Here is a 22,703-nt window from a genome sequence, read left to right as displayed (position 1 = left end):
AAGGAGTTACAAGATCAAGAATGAATAGGCGATGCATGAATGTTACCATGGATATTTTATATTTTTGCTGTAAACTTCTGTTAGTAAATTCAATGAAATCAGTAAGTGTATGTATTATATATGTCAAAGGGCTTTTGTTCATACAGAAATAACAAATGAGGATTGAATTGCAAAACAAATATATGAAGGAACAGTGAATGGATTGAGCAGAAGGGGTAAACTAATAAATTCACCATGGTTTGATGGTGTTAATAAAATCCTGAAAAAAAGAGAGGTGAGAAGTTTAAAAAGCAAAAGGCAATATATCAAGCAGAGTGTGAACTCTGGTGAAAGCAAGGATGGTTTGTAAGAACAGAAAAGTACAGAGAAATACAGTGAATCCGGTGGGAGTAAACTAGACTTAGCATGCAGGAGAAAGGAAAGAGGTAAGAGAAAAAGAAAGGAAATCTGGCTATCTGTTACTATTTTTCCGTGCTTTGCACAATAATGTTTACCAAAAGGGAATAGAATGATATGCATTTTATTGAAGTCAGTCTGGTTCACACATGCTGAGTGCACATGACATACTAGACTAAAATGTAATTGCCTAGTTTGTGCTCAATGAATTGTGCAAATTCAGCCAGTGTAATTAATAAATCTGGCTAAGTCTAGTTTACTCCCACCGGATTCACTGTATTTCTCTGTACTTTTCTGTTCTTACAAACCAACCTTGCTTTCACCAGAGTTCACACTCTGCTTGATATATTGCCTTTTGCTTTTTAAACTTCTTACCTTTGGCAATTTGGTTGAGTCAATTTTTTGTCTGTGTGAAGGACCCCAGTAGATATTGCTCAGAACATGGGGAATTACTCCAGGGCTTTAGGATTACAAGCTGAGCTACTGGAAGTGATTCCCATGAACATAGTTACTCAGAGAAGTAGCTCTGTTAGTTGCAACAAAAAGCACACTGGTTATATTTGTGTGACTCCTAAACCAAAGGGCATAGCTCTCAACTTCCCCATTTCCATCATGCATTGATCTTTAAAAGTTTCAGGTCTGGTGTTTAATCCAAACAAGATACCACTTGAGGTTCAGAGAAACTGTAATTTAACCCTATAATGACAAATTCCAGTTTCTATAATCCAAAATGGTACCCACTCCAAATCTGAATGACACAATAAACTTAAGATGCTAATTTAAGAGCTGTCCACAACACAGCAGGAAGATAAAATACTAGTTTGCACATACTCTTTAACTTGACTTTTAGCTTAATGTGTGATGGAAACTCACCTCAAATCTTAGGTCACCTCAAAGATTTTCTTTAAAGAAATTTAAAGAAATCTAAGACTTTAAGGTACAAAATGTCTTTGCTTTTGCAAGAAAACTACAGCTTTGTTTATGAAAAACTGATTTTTCATTTTGGATTAATATGTTTTGGGGGGGACATTGCACAATCATGAGGATTACACAAAGGAAAGCTACATGTGAAGCTTAAAGAGCCAGAGTCTGTCACTGCTTAAGGTGTTTAAGGCCAGCAAATCTATCTTCTATCTTCTACTAAAATGCTCGTGTCTGTTTGTTTGTAACCTTTAACTGGGCAAAACAATGCATCATAGGCCAACAATTTTTGAACCAAGGTACCTCAAACAGGCTTACAGAATGTGTCCAAAATCTGGGACCCATGACCCCCATGGAACTGAAATTTGGCAAATTTTATAAAACATTTTATGACATAAAGATTATCATAAAACATTTTATGACATAATACAAAATGTCATAAAACATTTCTTGTGGTCAACTCCTGACATTTGACTGTACTATATAGCTCAATATGAATGACATGGGCTATTTTCAAGGCAGATACATCTCTGAATATCTCCCTCAATTTCTAAGAACTTTTCCAGTGAAGACAGCACAACAGAAGCTCTGCCACTGTTGAAGGCACTGAGGAATCTGGTAAGGAAATATCTTTGAAATGATGACCCAACAGGTCACAGGTTGTCTAGTATAGCCCAGCAGCCAGGAAAACTGGCCTTTCAAGTGCTTACTGTCTTCCCGTTTTTTCCCACAGGCAACAAAGAGAAGGCTTAATTTTGAATGGATTAAGTTGTGAGATTGCATAAGGGATGGTAACCTCCGATTTGAGGAGGCCTGGAGCAGGGTGCTCCTGAGTCTTGCCCTGGAAACACCTGCCACCTTGAGGTAGGAGCATTGAACCTTCTCAAAATAAAGGGAACTGGGCTAATAGTTCACCTGCAGGACAAGAAAGCTTACCTGGCAGCATATGAGAATGAGGTCCTCTTCCTCTGTCTTGGAGGGACTATCCAGTTTCATTTGATTCAGTTTATTTGTCTGAACTGAGAGATCATTCTTCTGAGAGCATGTCCCTCGGCTGTGCCGCAATCTTGACATATTTGTTTCCATGAGGCGTCTCTGCAGAATGTTGTGTGGTTGCTTAAAAAAAAATTCAGGGCATGGGAGAGAAACACAGGTAAAGCAAAGCCAGATTGTAGCACTTGGCAATGCTACAAGCAGCAAACATTACATTATCTAAATAATCTATCTATATAATAAGTTAAACAAAAGCATTTGTGCTTAAATCAGTTATGACCCAATTTCCAATACAGGAATCTGATTCATTCATCACATCAAGTCATAATTTCTTTAACTTTAACTCTGGCTGAGAGGTAATATATGCCATTAGTGGCTGGGTGCACTTACCACATTAAGCCAAAACCAAACCCACCATACAATGCCTTAAACACAGAAGAAATCCTTCCCTGAAACAAGGAACCATTGAACTCACTCATCTCTCACCCTTGCTCTTACAGAAATGATCAAAGAGTTCAGCAAATGTTTATGTGAGAGAGCACTCAAAAATTTCCAAACCTGGGTCAGCTTGCTCTTGCCCATAATGTAGAAGTTGATACAGCTATTAAAAGCACAGAGGTTTGGCATTCTTTGTTCTGCACTGCATCCTGACAACTGACAAAACAGCAACAGGTCAAGTCAGCCATTATGCTTTTGGGTGTTTTGTGTTTTGTGCCTCCAAAACCCCTGCAATTTTGGAAATCATTTGCCACTGCCTTCTTCCTAGAGCTGAGAAGGAGTGAATGGCCCAAGTTCACCCAGCTGGCTTTGTGCCTAAGGCAAGACTAGAACTCACAGCCTTCTGTTTCTACCCTTGTGCCTTTCAACCACCACACTAAACTGGCTCTCTTATAACTAACAGCTAGGCATAAAAAGAATTTCAGATGGTGTTGCTGCTTTTGCCACCTTGATAAGCTGCCACACCTTCAAAAATGTCTTCTTCAAAAAATACCATCTAGAAATACTGGAAATGCCCCTAATTCAAGGGTTGTCTTATGCTTTGCAGAGAAAAGGATCTTAAGTTCAACACATGATACCATGTCTGAGAAAGAAACCCACCTGAAATGCTACAAATTTGCTGCCGATCAGTGTGGACTAGGAAAGTTGATGCTTCTAATTCCCATTAACCTTGGCCATTCACTATGAATTATGCAATCTGTTGCCAAACATGTGGAGGACAACACATTGCCTACCCATTGCCATCAGCCAAACAGATGCAAAAATCTTCATTCACTGGCCATTCCCTGAGCTATAGCAACAGTCCTATTTTTTCCTGCTGTACACATAAATGGAATAAACGGCTATCCCTGCCTCCTCCCATGTTTTCAGTATATGCACTGTGCTTTATCTGGCTGTTTTGAAAAAAATGAGAGAGAAGAAGAGAGAGGGGGAGAGGAAAACTCCCTGACAATCCAAATACATTCTTCCTATATACACCAATATACCTACTAAAAGTCGTGATGATAATGGCGTGACGCTGTCATTTTTCCTTTGTGTTGGGGGAAAGAGAGAGACTGGAAAGTGGAGTGAGACAACAATTCAGCGCATGCTGGTTACATAAGCAGAGAAAATCAAAGCAGGCCCTTTTCTACAGGGACTAGAAAATGATTAGAATAATTATTAGGTTTGCTGATAAGGTTGCCTGGGAAACTTATTAAAGAATTCTGAGTTCAGAAGATAGGTGGTATAATGAAGCAAGAGTTTTGCAAATAGGAAAATCGCCTCCTGCCAACCTCCACAGAGCTCTAGTGTTGCAAACTGCAGAAAGGAAGTTTGGCAATTTGAGTTGTGTTGGAGCAGAGCTGGAAGAAAATCATCTCAGCCACAAAGATGGGGAGTGATCAGACAGAATGGTTACAAAATCTCCTGTGGAATTGCTGTTTTCCCATAAGATTGGTTTCCTGTAGCTATATGTTCTGTCCTGTTATAAAAAACTAGCCTGTTAGTTATTTATTTACCTAACTTATATGACTTGAACAGGAATAGCACTATAAAGCTAAAGTCATTAACAAGAAATTACAGATGTCATTCAGTTTCCTTCCAATTAAACCAATACTCAAAAGCATATTCCAAAGTTATATTAACTAACTCAGCACAAACTAGTTGTGCTTTGAGTTGTTTGATCCCAACTCAATAGTTCCTTATACCTGGGGCCAACCCAAAGGCCACATATGGTACCCAGCATCTCATTTTGGTAGAGATGGATATTTCAAATTGTACAGTGGAGATTAATGGCGATATTGATAGGTGAAAGCATCTATGAATTTATAGGAAACAATAAATGTTGTGAAAATGAGTATTACTTCAAGATTGATGTATTTTCTAAGAGGATGTCTATGTTAATTCCACTTAGATATTTTAGACAAATTGCTAAATTAATGATTAACTTTTTTTTGGAAAGCTCAAACTCCATCCTTTCCTTATCAAAGTTACAAACAACCATATTTATTGTGAATCGCCCAGAGTCACTTTTTGTGAGATGGGCGGTATCTAAATTTGAAATATAAACAAACAAACAAACAAATAATTTTCTTTCTTTTTCAGTGATATCAGGTATACTTGTTAACTTGTATTACCATTCAGTTTTATTGACAATTTAAAAAAATTATACATACTGATAATATCCAGGACTTGAAATAAAAAACTGGAGTTTCTTACATTACAAAATCAATGACCTCAATTTTAAGAAATGCTGATACATTTCTTTCGATCTTAAAACAAGATTAATTCATTAAAAACTTTTTGGGGGTTTATTAGACTCTTCAGAGGTTGTTTAAAAAGTCTACACAAAATCTATTTTCCAATTTTGGAGATGCAATACTTTTGAGGTACGTACATAATTACTGGTCACATCCCTTGATAATTTCTTATTAACCGGATATTCTTGCTATAGTAATTTTTTGGAAGAAAATGAAGTTTAAGCATGTCCATGTGTTCCTAAATTATTTTTAAACAATTTGTCTATTTGTTAAAAACTCTGGATTTATCATGCTCAAAGTTTCCCTGATGAGAAGTGTCAGCTCTCAGCCTCTTAATGGGTTCTCTATCAACAGAGGAAAAACCAGACAATGTGATTCCATGTGGTAAAGATTCAATCTGCTGTTTAAAAATTGAGTTGTAGCAATCTTTCTATAGATGTTATTAGTATTGTATATTATTGCAGTATTTTATTTAGCTTTTTGTCTCTTCTCTTGTTAGGTTAATTTATGTGGTATGTGTATGTGTGAATAGTATCTGTATGTACATACATACATTGTTTTATTTTTATTCACAAGTTTTGCTTTTTTTTTTCCTTGGTATAATTCAATATTAAAAAAAAATTAAAAATGACACCAAGCATCTCATATCAGGTCCCCAAAGCACCCAAGATCAAGTTGCCCAAATTCAGTGACAAGGCACAGAATTTCAGAGATTCAAATACTGGATCAAAAAATAACAAAATAAGAATGGGTAGCCTCATGATGCTCATACATCTACCACTGGTGATACAGAGAAGCAAGCTGGAAGGTCATGACTCCCTTCCCAAATTGTGAAACCACCCATAACAAATTGAGAGAGGGAGGGAGAGAAAGAAGAGAACAGAAAGGTTGGAAAGGAAGGAATGCTTATTAAATTTCCAGCTGACACTAAAATAGGGAAATTAGCTAACACCTTAGAATGCAAAATCACAATTCAAAATGATGAAATCCTAAAAGATTATGTTTAATGGTGAAGACCTGCTCATTGATAGAAGAAAAATCAAATGGATAGGTACAGGATTGGGAAGTCCTGACCTGGCACTAATATGTGGGGAAAGGATTGAAGAGTCTCAGTGGATCACCAGCTGAACATGAACAAACAGTGCAATGAGGCAGCTACAAGGGTTAATGCATTTTTGACAGAACACTTGATAGAAGCATAACATTCAGACTATGGGAGATGATTTTACTGTGGTCAGTATTGGTTAAACCACCCTTGAAAGACTTGTGTCCAATTCTGGACATCACAATTTAAAAGACACCCAGATAAGCTAGATTGGTTTCAGAGATGAACTCCCAAAAATATAAGATACACAAAAACAAAGCCCTAAGAAGAAAGAGTTGGCTATGTTTACCTTGCAAAAGGAAAGATTTAAGGGAGACATGGCAGCTTCTACAAACAACTGAAAGGCTGTCATATACAAAAAGAAGCAAAACTGAAAGTGAGGCACAGAGATGTGCCAATAGGTTGAAATTAAAAGAAAGGAGATTCAAGCTGAATATCTGGAGGAATTTCCTGATGTTTAATGTGGCTCAGAAGTGGAACCATCCACCTAGAACACTAATGGACTCCCCTTTGGTAGAGGTTTTCAAACCAGGAGCTGGTTAGTCATCTGTCAAGAGATAATTTAATAGATTTCTGCCTTGAGAAGAGGGTTGGACCATATCACCTACAACTTGGAGGACAGAAAGTCAACATTATTCAAATCAGGCATGGGACACCTGTGACCTTCAATAAAGAATTTTCCTCTAAATGCTTTAGTGATGTGTGTGTGTGTGTGTGTGTGTGTGTGTGTGTGTGGTTTGCATTTAATTATGCCTGGCTATCTTCACCTATGCTTAACTTTGGGTAAAGAAGACTGTAGAAGGATAAGGCAGAAATTCTTCAAGTACCTGAAAGGATACCTCATAGGCGGAGGCTTAGTTTGTCTCATCCTAGATGGCAAGACATAGAATAATGGATTTAAGTTACTGGGAGGCAATTCCAGAGTAAACCCCAGAGAGATGGGGAACTCCCCATCATTGGATATATTCAAGCAGTAGTTCGACAGCTGTCTGTTAAGAATAATTTAATTAGGATTTCTGTACTAAATGGGCCCTTCTAACCCTATGGTAGGCAGCCAGCTTTTCTATCATCCAAGTCTTCTGATTCCTCATTTAAAACCAAGCAGGCTTTGACCTGGCACTTATTTCAAGTTTACAAGGAGACCAGATCCCTGTGGTAATGGGCCTATTTAGTTATTTGTGAGTCTACAGTGTTTACAGAAAAAGAGAACTTGCCCTTTCTGGTTAATAAATGAGCACAGAGCTTTCTTAACTAATCAGTCTTCATCTTCTAGCCAACAAGGAGTGCTCTGACATGCTTCCTGGGTTGCAGAAAGAAAAAAGGTCCCCTGTGTGAGTGCGTCCATCTGTCCATCCACCCATCCCATCTTTTTGTATTCCTATCATTGTCACTAGCTGCCAAACTCCTATCCTGTTTTGCATTTCAGCCACTAATGTCCAGCCCTCCTACAGGGAGACAAGGAGCTTAAACTCAGGATGCACAAGCATCCTCTCCACTTACTGCACAAACCATCCCATGCAACACAACACAATGAAACAGAGCTATTTGTGCAAAAATATTCATTCCTTTGAAAACAGGACTTCTAGAATCCCCAGTTAGCATGACCAATGCAGTTCATCATGTTGGAGAAGGACAATTTAAACCATTTATGTTGGGTTTAATATTTCTCCTGATATTGTTCAGGAAGCTATGGAACTATTACATAAGAATAACTGAGCAGGTTTTGCTTCATCAAGGGAAGTTCTCCAACCTTTTCCAAACATAAACAAGACTCTATATAATAGGTAGCGGAGCAAATGCATGTATATCCTTTTCCATTTTATGAGATTAAGGAGCAAAACAATGCATCCTTCTCTGTTCTGAAAATTCTGTACCTCCCATCCATTTCTTATGTAAACGTTTCACTTGGGAAAACAGATGCTTCACTAGTCTCTTGTGTGCTGAATTAGTGTTAGAATCTTCATGATCCTATCGCAATTATAATTCACCCTACAGAATTCACTGAAGTAGGAGCACTCATAAGACCCTTTAGGTATTCTCTATCTTGCTAACTATGCCTCTACATGAAGTAGAACAGTTGTTCATACATTACGTCATTACATAGAAATATTCCTAAATGTTCCCTTCTCTCGGCCAACTAAGCATTCAAACTGTCCTTTAAATGTACACATAACAGAAAGCACAGCGAGCTACATTTGTCCAGAAATCTCAAGTGTATAACTCTGTAGCAAGGACCCACTAAAAGGAAGCAAAAGAATGACATATGCGTTAATATAAACTGACACTGCTTCCAGATAGGTAGCTCCAAGCACTATCCAGTCACTGCAATGTAACCTTCCACTATTATGTAACATTTTAATTATTACCAACACAATTCTCAATGTATTGAACAGTACAATAAAACTTGTTATAAGTAAGCAATATGAAAATATATTTTACATACATATTAGTTTTAGTTCTGCCTTCTAATGCTATTGTCAAATTTCCTTTCATATTAAATATAGAAATATATGCTGGTATTTACTTTTCTGTTTGCATTAACCTCCTTGCCAATTAAACACAGATATTTCACATTTCTGGAATCAATATATTTTTTCTAAAGTATCCCACTTCTTTGATAACTACTTTTTTTCTTAAAGTTACCCTTGGGAGAAAATGGATTTCATTTTCACTAAGACAAGACTAATGACTTCTTGAATTTCTACTGGTATCAACGAATTGAGTACTCAGCAAATATGCTATTTGTTATGAAAAAAAAAATAGAGGGCAACCTTTGTTTTAATAATATTTCTCTTTCCCGGTTCCCTAATTACATTATAGGATAAAGAAAATGTATCTGTACCAAAAAATAATCTCTGCTGAATATGTGAAAGGGTTTCTAGATGTTCTCCCAATATAACTTTAATTTTCATGCTATCATTGTTCATATTCTCATCTATAAAATCCCAAGTATTGTACTCTTCCTTGGAACTATTTATAGACTACATTCACACATCATGCTTAACTAGATCAATTAGTGATAACAGTCATATCTGCATAATGTACTAAGCTTGCTTAGTGTTGAAACTGATATATTTTTTTGTGGCTCGGCAAGTTGTGAGTATTGAAAGCATATAGCTTCCATAAGGGGCAGTGAGGCAGAGATAGTTAAGGCTTTACTCTGTGCCCATCACTCAGCCTGCTCTTTATCTATGAGACTGCTCATTTCAGGTTGCTCCCTTCTGCCTTTCTTCCCAAGTACATATACATGGATACTTGATCTCTCCCAGGTAGGATGTAGATAGCTTGGTGCTAAGCTTGCCTATCTCTATAATGTATTTCCTCGAATAAATCTTTCTGTTATAGTTATAAAACCTGCATCATGAATAGCTGCTTAGGTCAGCTCTTAAATTGACTTATATATATGCTCAAATACTTCTACCTCCAACAGTGAAAATCCAGACAATTTGTTTAGTGAATGATTCAACATCTTGCACAAACCAGAAAATGGGTTAATTCAATCAGCAGGTTAAACATGTTGTTTGAATGCAGCTACTGCCCCTTCCACATGGTATGAAATGTTCCCAGTGGCCTTTTCAGAAAACATCTAATTAATAGGTCTTGTACTCTAAGTGGGGAGAACAGCCACTGCAGAAATGAATAATTTTAAGAGATAAATCTGAGGGTGGAGGAATATCCAAGACTGAAGACCATACCAGGAGCTAGGTGAACTATTTCCCTTACCCTTCTTGGTGAGAAAGCTGATAACAGGCAACAAGATACATGCTCCAGCAACATGCAATGAGTGAAAAGGCAGCTCCCTCGGGCAATTGATTACCAAAACGTTCTTTCCCCTTTCTTTCCTGGTGAGGTCAGAGAATAAGGAGCCAGTGAAAGATGGGTGCAGAATGTGACAAAATAACGAAGAATAACCTTGGACAGTGACTGTTGCAGCAGTTGGAAGAGCTGAAGAGTAACACCAAAGAGATTGCAGTAACTAAAACAAAGAAGTTGGGAAACGACTTGGAAAAGATACAGTATGATCTACCACCCAACAGATCAAATTAATTTTGACAAAAATTGCTACTTGAACTCTGACCAACTAATTGGTCTAACTAATATCCATTCTATACTGTAAAATAAACTGGGGTTGCAGTCATTTTTATTTTATAATTATATTTGTGTGTGTTAATTTACTGTATTGTTTTTAATATATTATGTTTGTGAAACTCCAGGGTGGCTGGAATTAGCCACCTCCTCTCCATCTATCAGAACTGTGTATTTCCCATTCCTTTAGTGGGCATGCTTTCCTTTCACCTCTACCCAAAGTTCAATTGCTCTTCCTCTTTCACACTGCTCAGGCAAGGGGTACATCTGAAGAAATCTATGTATCTCCTAAACCATATAATCCTGGGCTCCTCAGTTTTCGCAAATCCTTGCTCTTCCCTTCAGATCACTGGGGCTTTGCCCATTCTTATCGCAGCATCCCACTGGATGTATCACTGCCTCTAGGTTTTGCTCCTTCAAATATATCACTATCGGGCTCTCTGTTCCCCTGCCCATAGCCAGTTGTAAAATATTTATGTTAAATGCCTTTTAACATTAGCGCTTTGCAACTCTGAAAGTGAAGAGGAACTGGGGCTGTGCACGCAGCCCCACCAGGCCCATTCCAATACCTATCCAGTCACGTACCACCTGAAAGGGCAGCATGGACAGTTATGTCATGCTGTGCATTTGTCAGGGTCTAGAGCAAGCAGCATTAGCACAGGGAAACAGGGCTCCCAGCCCGCCCTTAGTTTGACCTCCATGCATCGATTCAGATTGTAGGAATATCTGCAATTCCCCCAAATCCATTCTCAAATACTAAATACCATCTTTTTTGCAAAGTGTTCATGTTAAGGAATTAATCATTAAGTTTCAATTATTTTATTACAGTTTTTTACTGAACTGCAGGCTCAGGGATTGTTGCAAATGTGATTGCACAGCAATGCCAGAAGTCACTTTAAGCCCTTCTTTGAAGGCCTTTCCTGTAGTCTGCCCCTACTAGATTGATTATGTAGACGGCTGCTATAGCTTCAGCACACTTAGTACAAGTAATCAAATTTGATAAGATCAAACCAACACTGTTGTTCTCCATGTTCCACACCCTCTTAATTGCACTTCTGAAATTTCAACTGCAAGTTCCTTGCGGATAGAAATATCAATAGCTACCAACATGAAATGTATTTATATACATGCATCTTAACTTTAAATTATATTAAAGCATCCCATGGTAATATAAAAGAACAACATAGTTTATCCATACTGGACTAAAAAGAAGGAAATTCTCATAGATTAGTCCAGAACTTCTGGATCTTTTACAGCCTACAGGGATAAAGAAATAAATGAAGTTGAAAAATTACTTAGGAGTGGTATAAATCAGATACAACGAAGTGAGGGGTAGTTTCCAAATAAGTATTTTTTCTTTGATAAGAGCAAAAGGATTATGCCAGCCACATTCTCTCATGTTATATCTTTTTAGCTAAAATAAATGCTGAAATCTGAACAATGTACTCACAGATTAATAACTAGAAAACCCAGCATTTATACATACAATGGATTTTCCAAATATTAAGGAAAAAACAGGATATCATTCCTATATTAACATTCAGCACAGCCTACTACTAATGGTACAATGTCCTCTTTTTCATGTTTTCTTTTAAATGGGCCCAGAATTTTTTTTTTTTTACTATTTTTTTTACTTTAATATAGGAAATGAATATTTCCTTTTAACTGTGAGTTCATCTGCCAGGTAAGACTGGAGTCAAAAGGGCTATACAGCTCTTCCAGCTAAAACACGTAGCCAGTTGCTTTATATTAAGTTGTGATGTTGTGTCAGTGCCCTGTCCTCAAGTGGCATAATGCACCCTTTATGTATCAGTCGAGAATTCCATCCTTTATTTGGTAGCAGAAGCTCAGCTATGAGGCGTGCATGTCGTTACTGGTTTTTTGTTTTGCAAGGAGCTTCATTTCAATGCTACTTATGGCAGGATCCATCAAACGTTTTCCTTTTATCACAGCATGTAGCTCATATTGATGTCTATTAAGTCATTTGTTTCTTTATAAAGCTAAGCCCTACATATGCGTATAAATGCCCTAAGCAAAGTGACCACATCGAACTGGAGCTTCAATTTGCTGGGTTTTCATGGCACTCAGTCTATCTGCTTGAGTTGGGAAGGTGTCAAGATGGCGAGCAATTTTCTCAAATTTTGGCATGTGCCACTGTGAATCCATCCTCATAGGGGTTTGGTATTTATTCAACATCACCATACGTGTATCATATGTTTTCTCTAGTTTTTTCAAATGTTGTTTCTTCTGCTTAAGAAGCATGTTAACTTTCCGATGCTCCTGCAGCCACTGGTCACCAAACTTATGTTGAAGGACCTCTGTTATGGGCGTAGGAGGAGGATATGGCTTCCCATATGTTATGGCATCAGAGAGATGAGGTGGTTCTTTTGGGAAGCCACTGGAAGCAATCATTTTGCAGTGAGCCTCATGGTGGTGTTCTTTTGCAGTGAAAAGACCAGCTTTAATTCCTGTAGTATTCGTGTAAATAAAATCTTTTGGTACTTCTTCCTTTCTGATAACCCTAGGTTGCATAACATGCCAGTGCCCTATAGCTTCAGGAACTCCTCCATCAGTCCCACGTGCGGTTATTCCATATACAAAATTGGCTCCTGGAATCTTTGCACATCTTCTCCGAGTCCTTCCTAGCTCTGACTTTAAGATAAGAGGATTCTGGAACATGCTGTCTCTCACAAGTCCAAGCCTTTCATTTTCTGTCCCAGGGTGAATATCAGCTTTGGTCAGTGGCAGGAGAGGTGGTGGACAAATGTCACTAACAGAAGCCCTCTTTTTAAGTTTCTTAAGGTACCTTTTCACAACTGTACTCATTGCTGATCACTGCAGTAAAACTGACACTTCTGCTTTCACATCTATCTTTACAAATATTTGATCCAGGCGTCTATAGCTGAGTATAGCATGAAGTGTGACATCATAAACTATGCAAAAGTTATTGTTGGGATTTACCATGTCATCAAGCCTGATTTATTCATTCATAACTTGTAAGTTAGCCAGTAAAAAACAAGGAAGACATCTCTGTGTATATACCTTAGAGCAGTGTTTCTCAATCTTATCAACTTTAAGATGTGGACTTCAACTCCCAGAATTCACCAGCCACTGTTTTAGAGACTGGAAGGAAGGAGAGAGACATAAACAAGCTAAAGAGCCCTAGGTAGGCATTTTATCTCATGTTCATTAACAAAAAATCAGATTTGTTAATTTAGTTTCTGGGGAAATGGATCCTTTGTTTCTAGAAATTTCTTTATACCTTCTAACTTTTGCACAGGAAGACTCCAAAATCAATGCTAAGGGCTGCAATGCCAACTGGCTTCAAATGTACATATGTATAACCTCAATATTTCAAACCCCAACAGATAGAAGAGACTTATAACTATAGTCCTATTATGTTGTCTATAGTTTTTTTCCTAATTTGCTGATCAAAAAAACAAAAAGCTGATTATGTCAGACTTTATCACTGAAACCAGCATTCCCCATCTAATAATCTTCAAATGCTTACTGGGAATTGTGGGAGTTGAACTTCAACACATCTGGAGGGCACCAGATTAGGAAAATCTGATCTGAACTAAAGCTATTAAGACAAAATCTAAATCAGACACCAATAAAATAGAAAGATAAATGTGAGTTAAAATATTTATAAATGTCCATGTTAGATGGTTTAAGCAATACAGTTTATCAAATCACAATACATATTCAGTAAGAACATACATCTAATCAATTTTAGTAGCATAAATATGACACAATGCTATAAAAACAATTTCGGCTTTTTTATCATCATATGCTGCCAGGTTAAATAAGCCCCACAGCAGATAAAGCAAGATCTGAACTCCAGGAAAGAAAAAAAAAGTAGAAATTAGCATACACACAGATTTTTATTTGACTACATTTTGTTCCTCAATTCAAATAGCATGTTTAATGTATGTTTCAGTATTAAGGATGTGGAAAGCTCTGCAGATGTTTGCTTTAGGGAAAAAAAGGAGTCTTTTATACAGAGTTTTTGCTCTGTATATTATTTAGGGGGTTATTTACAGGAGCCATAGAAAGCCAATGACAGAATCAGGATTATTTCTTTTTCTTAAAAGCATCTATACCACTTTTACCTGGATCAATGCCATAGCAATGTAAAAGGGAAGGGATTAAAACTGTTTTTCTAACACTGCTTTCCTGATCTAAAATTCTTTAATCCTTAATAAACTGCCATTTGCCCCCCCCCCCCCCCAGCCAAAAGCCCTACAAGCTACAGAATGGCAGGGTCCCAGAGTTGTAATTATTGTGAACTCATCTATTCAGAAGCACTTTCTGTGGACATCAATTGGGCTTATTTCAAGCAAAGCCGTTCAGGACCCTGGTGTACTATGAAGAGAAAGGGAAGCACGAACCTAGCAAATTATTTCTAGAATTAAATCTTCCCTCTCTTCCTCCTTTTCTTGATTGGTCAACCTGCATTTAAAATAGCTCAACAATGATTTATATTATGTTTTATACATGCTTCATTAAAACAAAACAAACAAACAAACAGCACTAAGGAAGGTGCCGAAATCATAACCCCGTTTTTTCCGCTCGCCCTTCCGCACTTCGTCCACCCACCTCCCCCGCCGAATTGCAGCTCAAACGCTCGAGGGTTGCCAAAGGCCATGAAGCTCGTCCTGCCCGACCCCCAGTATTTTACGGCTCTCATCTGCATCCCGCTTTACCCGACAAAATCCAAATTCTTACGGTGTCTTTTGAAGTTCCCAGTTTTTTCAGCCCGTCCAAGGGCAGCAGGTCGGCGGAGTCCTTGTGGTTAAACTGAACGGCCTGCTTCATCCTCCTCTGCTGCCGGAGGGCTGCGGCTTCCCTCACGTCCATGTCCTTCCTCTCGGTCAGCAGCCCCGAGTAAAACATCTTGCCGGCTCCCCTCGCCGGCCAGCCAGCCAGCCAGCCGGCCGGCCGGGCCTTTGCTTACCGTCGAGAAGCTGTAGCGGCGTGCACCGCCACTGCTCCTTCTTCCGAGGGGACGCCTGGGCGAGCTCTTATCGGGAGCGCTTTATAGCCGGACCTCTCCGCGTGATGAGCGCGAGCAGCAGGTGCCCCCGCCGGTGCGGCGCTGTCGTCGAGGAGGGGCTGGGCGGGCGCCGTGCAATAGGTCGCCCGCCCCCGCGCGCCGGGCGAAGGCGCGGGGGCCGCCGGCTGAGCAGAAGGAGCAGGCACCCCCGGGAAGGCGAGGCGGGCGACCGGCTCCTTTGGAAAAAGCGGCAGCCATTGGCCGTAGCGCGCCTCCTCGGGAGCTGCTTTTCCAGGGAGGAAAGGAAGCTGCGTTTCCCTTCCCTATAAATGGGTGTGATCTCTTTAAAAGGGAAAGAAAAAAAAAATGCGCGGTGTGCATCGTGCGTATATGCTGTATATTACGCGAAACCCGATTGCTGTAGATGTATAACGAGTAAAGGCTAGATTGGCCTTTCCTTTTCCAGAGTGAAGGCGGGATGCCGCACACCTCGCGGCAAACACACAGACGTGGGAATCATTGAAGGCCCGTTAAGCACCTTGCTGTGGAAAGAGTAAAAACTACACCCTTTGGGCATGCGTCTGTAGGCAGCTTAGGGCCACATAACACACCCTCCACATCCGCTAACCTTCCCAGTCAGGGATCCTTGTGTAGGATTCTTTGCGAATGAAACGTTTGCTTTCCCCATATCGTGGTGGCAATTAACTGGCGGGAGGGAGGGGCTTTCATCTCCTCCCGGAATACTGATTATCCACATTGGCCAATTTTTTCCAGAAAGCCGTCCTTCTCCAGAATGGCTGGGTGTTGCACCGGTTTTGTTGGTTAGACTTGCATAGGTTGCTGGTAAATGCTGGAGGTTGAGTCATGGCAACTGGACTCCTTTTCTTTTGGTTTGACACGTTTGCTGCTTGTCCAAGCAGCTTCTTCAGTCTAGAAAGTTGGTTGGGGGGACCCCATGAATGTCTTCCAGGGTGGCTGCGTTTCTCACTAACATGATGGGCTCCTTGAAGGGACAACAGGAGATGTGATTAGTAGAGCCTTTGGGATGTGGATGTCTTGCTCCTAATCCCTCACTCATCCCCAGTTAAATGCTGCCTCCCTGGTGAACTTGTGAAGTGGTCTTAATCTTCCTGGGGACTGATGAAAGAGCAGCATGAAAAATGGGAGACAAGTTGTGTCAGGAGGTAGAGAAATGCAGCCATCCTGTTTGTTTTTTCTCCTTGTAGAACACTTAGCTGTTAGGTGATGAATAAAAACATCAACTTTTCAATCCTGGTGTCAGCAAAAAGTCTGTAAAGGGTTACCAGAACTTTGCAAATAAATTTCTTATTTTAATCATGATCAAATAAACCAACTTTACATTCCTTCTATTTACTTCTAATAGTCTTAATCTTTAGTTCATTCATTGTTGCAGGATGTTATTTCCCTTCAATTCTTCTTTATCCCATCGCACAGACTTCTTCAAGAGTTTAACAAGCCTCTTTTGTAGATCCAATAAGAAAACATTTTCCAGATCATTCTCTTGGTTTGTCATTTGTATTTCCCTTTTAATTTATAAAACTTCAGCCAGTTTTTTTGTATATCCAGTAAAGTGTCCTTTTCCAAATCATTCTCTTGACCTGTCATGTGTAGTTCTACTTTTAGCACTTTGTCTTGTCGGACAAAATTTGCTCCACATTTGTCACTCCCTCGCTGACAATTTTTGGACATAATCTATCCAATATCATCACAGTGTTGATACTGTAGCTACTAATTTCTGGCTCCATTCTTCAAAGTTCTCCTTTAATATTTTCAATGTTACGATTTTTGTGTCATTTTGTAAGTTCCAGTTAACCGACACCAAAAGCTGGTTTGTATTTTTTTTCTTTTGCTTCGAATCTTTAGTGTCCAGTTTCTAAAATCATAAAGTCACTTATCTTTGTTATGAGCCAAGATAGCCAATATAACTCTGGTTCCCACAAGAAGCTTTTTTTATATATATAGTTAATTCCAAAATCTTACAGTAAAAGTCAATATTCCAAATTTAACTGGACCCTTAATCCATTTGTAACTTTCTTAGATCAAAATCTTACTTAGCTTTTGCTGTTTATTTCAAATTCTTTAAGTACTTAAGCTTGTAATTCATTTTTCTTTTGTCCAGGTGAGTTGAATGTCTCTAATAGTTTTAAGATGGTTAATAGGCAATTTTCAAAAGTGGTTAGAAAGTGAGGCTTGTGAACTTAGTGTCCTTTAAAAGGCTCTGCCATGATTGCATGCAAGGTGGCTAATCCCTTCATCTCCTGGTGCTCAAACGTGAGGAAGACTGCTGTCCTGCAGTCTCCTCGTGAGGAGCACCTGTCCAGATTACATGTGGGTGATCTGCCACCCTCTCCTTATCCAGAGAGGTTCAGAAGAACCGGTCTATTCACCAGTTCTTTGGTCTTTGCTGTGGTTACCAGCTCCACTTTCGCAGATACATCTTCAGTTTGCCATACCTCCTCCAGAGGTCCTCAGCTGGGGCCTTCCAGATGTGTTGTGTGACAACTTCTGTTACTCCCAGGAAGAATAAATATCCTGATTGAAAATTATGGGGATTGTAGTCCATCACATCTGAAGGACGTCAAGCTGTGGAAGATTTATCTAGGCAACAACTGGCATAACTAGCAGTATACAAAAAAGTAGATGACCAAATAATGGTGCAAAATGTCTATAAATGGCAGCAGTACTTCATTCCGCTTCTTTGGCATGTGGCAGGCAGGCAGGAAGAAAAGCAGCATGGAACAGGGATGATCCAGGAAAAGAATGATTTCTGAAGAGGGGAGGGGAGGTAGTTTTGCTTGGTTAAGATGGGTATCATTTGTAATACACAGAAGAACTATACAAGAAAGATCTTAATGTCCCTGATGTCCACCCTGGTGTGATCACTGACCTTGAGCCAGACATCCTAGAGAGTGAAGTCAAGTGGGCCTTAGGAAGCATTGCTAACAACAAAGCTAGTGGAGATGACAGTATTCCAGCTGAGTTATTTAAAATACTAAAAGATGATGGTGTTAAAGTGCTGCACTCAATATGCCAGCAAGTTTGGAAAACGCAACAGTGGCCACGGGATTGGAAAAGGTCAGTTTATGTTCCAATTCCAAAGAAGGGCAACGCCAAAGAATGCTCAAACTATCGCACAATTGCACTCATTTCACATGCTAGCAAGGTTATGCTCAAAATCCTACAAGCTAGGCTTCAGCAATACATGAACCGAGAGCTACCGGATGTACAAGCTGGGTTTCGAAGAGGCAGAGGAACTAGAGATCAAATCGCCAACATTCGCTGGATCATGGAGAAAGCACAAGAGTTCCAGAAAAATATCTACTTCTGCTTCATTGACTATGCAAAAGCCTTTGATTGTGTGGATCACAACAAACTGTGGCAAGTACCAGACCACCTTACCTGTCTCCTGAGAAATCTGTATGCGGGCCAAGAAGCAACAATTAGAACCGGTCATGGAACAACCGATTGGTTCAAAATAGGGAAAGGTGTACGACAAGGCTGTATACTGTCACCCTGCTTATTTAACCTATATGCAGAGTACATCATGAGAAATGCCAGGCTAGAAGAATCACAAGCCGGAATTAAGATTGCAGGGAGAATCATCAACAACTTCAGATATGCAGACGATACCACCCTCATGGCAGAAAGTGAAGAAGAACTAAAGAGCCTCTTGATTAGGGTGAAAGAGGAGAGTGCAAAAGCTGGCTTGAAACTCAACATTAAAAAAACTAAGATCATGGCATCTGGACCCATCAATTCCTGGCAAATAGAAGGGGTAGAAATGGAAGCAGTAACAGACTTCATTTATTTGGGCTCCAAGATCACCGCAGACGGAGACTGTAGCCATGAAATTAAAAGACGCTTGCTCCTTGGGAGGAAAGCTATGGCAAGCCTAGATAGCATATTAAAAAGCAGAGACGTCACCTTGCCGACAAAGATCCGCATAGTCAAAGCTATGGTTTTTCCAGTAGTAATGTATGGCTGTGAGAGCTGGACCATAAAGAAGGCTGAGCGCCGAAGAATTGATGCCTTTGAACTGTGGTGCTGGAGAACACTCTTAAGAGTCCCCTGGACTGCTAGGAGGTCAAACCAGTCAATCTTAAAGGAAATCAACCCTGACTGCTCATTGGAAGGATTGATAATGAAGCTCAAGCTCAGATACTTTGGTCACCTAATGCGAAGAGAGGACTCTTTGGAAAAGACCCTGATGCTAGGAAAGATTGAAGGCAAAAGGAGAAGAGGACAGCAGAGGATGAGATGGTTAGATAGCATCACTGAAGCAATGAGCATGAAACTGAGCAAACTCAGGGAGGCAGTGAAGGACAGGAAGGCCTGGCGCAATATGGTTCATGGGGTCATGAAGAGTCGGACACGACTTAACGACTAAACAACAACAATGTCCTTTCCAAATTTCCAAAGGGGGAAAATGATAATGGTCTGGGCTACAATTATTTGCAACTTTTCAAATGCATCATGGAATGTATTTGAAAAGCTGCAAAGAACACACAGGGCTTTGACTGTACCATTGTGTCCACCATCTTGACCTTTTTGACCATATCTTACAGATACCTTTGGCATGGCTGTTTAAGTGTTGAGTTTTTTTAAAAAAAAACACGTTTGGTTGCATTTCATGCTGCTGCTCTTCCACTCTATGGGTTTGCCGTTTCCTCTTTACGTGTTTTAGGCTCTGTCTGGTGCCTGTAGACACCACATGTACCACATCCTGCAGACACTCCTGAGCACAGCGATGCTATGGATGATTTTACAAGATCCAGTGAAACACTACTGAGAAAAGGTTTGTGTGTTTATTTTTACTTGAGAGGGATTCCTCAAACTTGCTTTTACCTTGGTTTGCAATTAACATGCAGCTTGGAAATATGTTAAATGGACATTTAAACAGAAAAATGTGTAATGGGATAGAACTACCTGATCAGAACTAAAGAGAAACTTCAACAGGATATAAAAGAGTGTCTTTTAAAATGTTTCTTCCTGGAAGATATATTGCTTTCTAGAGATAAAAAGTAAAATAAGTGCAGCAGATTGTGAATCCTAATGGAGAGTGACTTAAAATCATAGATGTTTTTAGGAGTGTACAACTATGATTTTATAGATGCACATAAAAACAGGCAGAGCTCTCTCTGGCTGCCACTGTTACTTTGTTAAAATAACCTGATCCTGGACAATAACCCTGGATGTATAGCTTAGCAATTTGAATCCAGAAGTTATTTTTCCTGTGTGTTTTTTCCTCCTGGTAGAACAGTTATCTGTTAGGTGATGAATCAGCAAATTCTGGAGAAAAAAGCAAACTGTTTTTCCCCTTGGGAAATGCTTGGCACTTAGTCCGTTTATGAAATAAAGATGCTTTAGTTTGTTTCTTTCATCTCTAGGCTAAAGAGGGAACAAAGCTCCCCTTTCAGTGATGATGCCATTTTTGTCTAAGGGAAAGTGACATGTGGCAGAAGCCTTGTGCTTGCCATTAGAAACTCTGATTTGAGCAGATCTGTTGACCATATCAAAGAAGCATCAAGGGACCTCTCTTGGCCCCAAGGCAGATCTCTCAAATGGGACCCCCAACAATGGGAGAGTTCAGGGGTCCAGTTCTCCCCAGGCTGTGGCAATTGCTGGTGGATGGGAGAAAGAGGAGGTCCCATGGCTGCTTCCTCCCACTGGCATCGCAGCAGAATGCCTGAGCTTGGGGGTGGGGGGCTTGTGCAGGCACAGTGAGGAAGAAAGCCCAGAGTGGACTTTAACAGCACTTCCACTTTGCCTGCAGAAATATGATCAGGATTTTTTAATCCACAATTTGAGAACCCCTGCTTTAAACTAAATGTATTTTTCCTGGGATCATACTGTACCTGCCGAAGGCAGCTATATGATCCTGAGAAAAGACATGGCTGCTTTAAGGCATACTACAACCCTCAGGTTAACTTGTCCTCAAGCAGCACTTATAATGACCTGACCTGGAGGATGTCCCCTCTGTGGGAGCTTGTGGGATGGGCAGATGTTTGTGGGAAAAGACGGTCCCTCAAGTCACCTGGTCCTATGCTATGTAGGGCTTTAAAGGTAATAACCAGCACCTTGAATTGCACCCAGAAGCCTACTGAAAGCTAGTACTACTCACAGAGTATCAGTGTTACATGGGCATAACTAGATGTACCTATAACTACCTGTGCTGCTGCATTCTGGACCAACTGAAGCTTCTAGATGATCTTCAAGGGCAGCCAATCAGGAAGTGATTAAGGCATGAGTGACCATGAGCAGGGCCTCCCAGTCCAGGAATGGGTCACCTGGCACACAACACATAGTTGTACAAAGGCCCCCCTGGCCACAGCTGACACCTTCTCTTTGAGCAGGAACTGTGTGTCCAGGAGAACCCCCAGATTTTACTTCTTTAGTGAAAACTTGACAGTAAGAATTGTAAGTACTCCAAGAAAATAAAATAAGGAAATAAGGACAGTGGTGATATCTACTTTTGTGAGGGAAGGGGTGGTCCTCTCAGCCTTGAAGGAGGCTGTGGGGCACCCTCTCCTTAAGAGTCCATTGCTGGACCCAATTATCCTGAACAACTTTTGTCCAGTCTCCAACCTTCTCTTTCTGGGGAGGGTGGAGAGGGTGGTTGGATTTCAGCTCAGTACCTTGGAGGAAATGGATTATATGGACCCATTTCAGTCAGGGTTCAGGCCAGGGTTCAGAACAGAGACAGCTTTAATCATGCTGTCAATAACCTGTGGCACAGCCCAGATGGACATGGTGCATCCATCCTGGTGCTCCTTAATATCCCAGTGGCTTTCAGTACTGTTAATCGAGGTATCCTTTTGAATCACTTTGGGGTTGAGAGTGGGAGACCACTCAGAAGATACAGCTGGTTCAGAATGCAGCAATACTGGCAGAGGAGAGGAGAGGAGAGGAGAGGAGGGGAGGGGAGGGGAGGGGGAGGGGAGGGGAGAAGAGAAGAGAAGAGAAGAGAAGAGAAGAGAAGAGAAGAGAAGAGAAGAGAAGAGAAGAGAAGAGAAGAGGAGCACAACACTGAAAAGAAATAACCAACTATTTATTCAACAATTGTTGGGTCCCAACTTTACACGAAAGAGGAACCCCAAACAATTGGAAAACAAAGACTTTTATAGAAGTTGAGGGCAACAGGGTGGAAAATCCTAGGGAACTGGTTTGTTGCCAACTTTTGGGGAAGCTAAGCAGGTTATATGCCTATACCTATATCCATATCCATAACCTATGCAGAGCTGTTCTCTCAGGAGCGGCAGCAGCGCTGGGGAAGACCATTGTTAAGGAGACCATTGTTAAGGAGATGTACTGTACTGTGAGTGAAACTATTCTTTGGTTCAGATAGGATCTTTTAGCCCTTCAGGGTAGTCCAGACAAAAACACAACCAGGAGCATCAGCAATATCTTTATTGTAAGGTTACATTAAACAGAATCTTGCAAGACTGAA

General features: G+C 40.1%; 1 protein-coding gene across 3 annotated transcripts in view; it reads right to left on the bottom strand.

The window, feature by feature from the left end:
* The window catches only part of NRIP3 (nuclear receptor interacting protein 3), a 38,186-nt gene extending 22,545 nt beyond the window's left edge, over positions 1 to 15,641 (bottom strand). For 2 of the 3 annotated variants that reach the window (XM_088145964.1, XM_007421133.3), the window contains exons 1-2: positions 14,968 to 15,641; positions 2,254 to 2,433 (exon numbers count right to left, since the gene is read on the bottom strand). In XM_088145964.1, the coding sequence (XP_088002090.1) occupies positions 2,254 to 2,433; positions 14,968 to 15,135 (348 nt within the window). In that variant the 5' untranslated portion in view covers positions 15,136 to 15,641. The remainder of the gene's footprint in view (positions 1 to 2,253; positions 2,434 to 14,967) is intronic. The other variant, XM_007421135.3, reaches the window with a different exon arrangement.
* Between the last annotated feature and the right edge of the window lie 7,062 nt (positions 15,642 to 22,703).

The sequence above is a fragment of the Python bivittatus genome, unplaced genomic scaffold (assembly GCF_059951505.1).
Source record: "Python bivittatus isolate LINGU-HERP-01145 unplaced genomic scaffold, Pbiv_v1 ctg000480_np1212, whole genome shotgun sequence".
Taxonomy (NCBI): Eukaryota; Metazoa; Chordata; class Lepidosauria; order Squamata; family Pythonidae; genus Python; species Python bivittatus.
The sequence above is the reverse complement of the archived record's forward strand: the minus strand, read 5'-3'. Positions and strand labels throughout refer to the sequence as shown.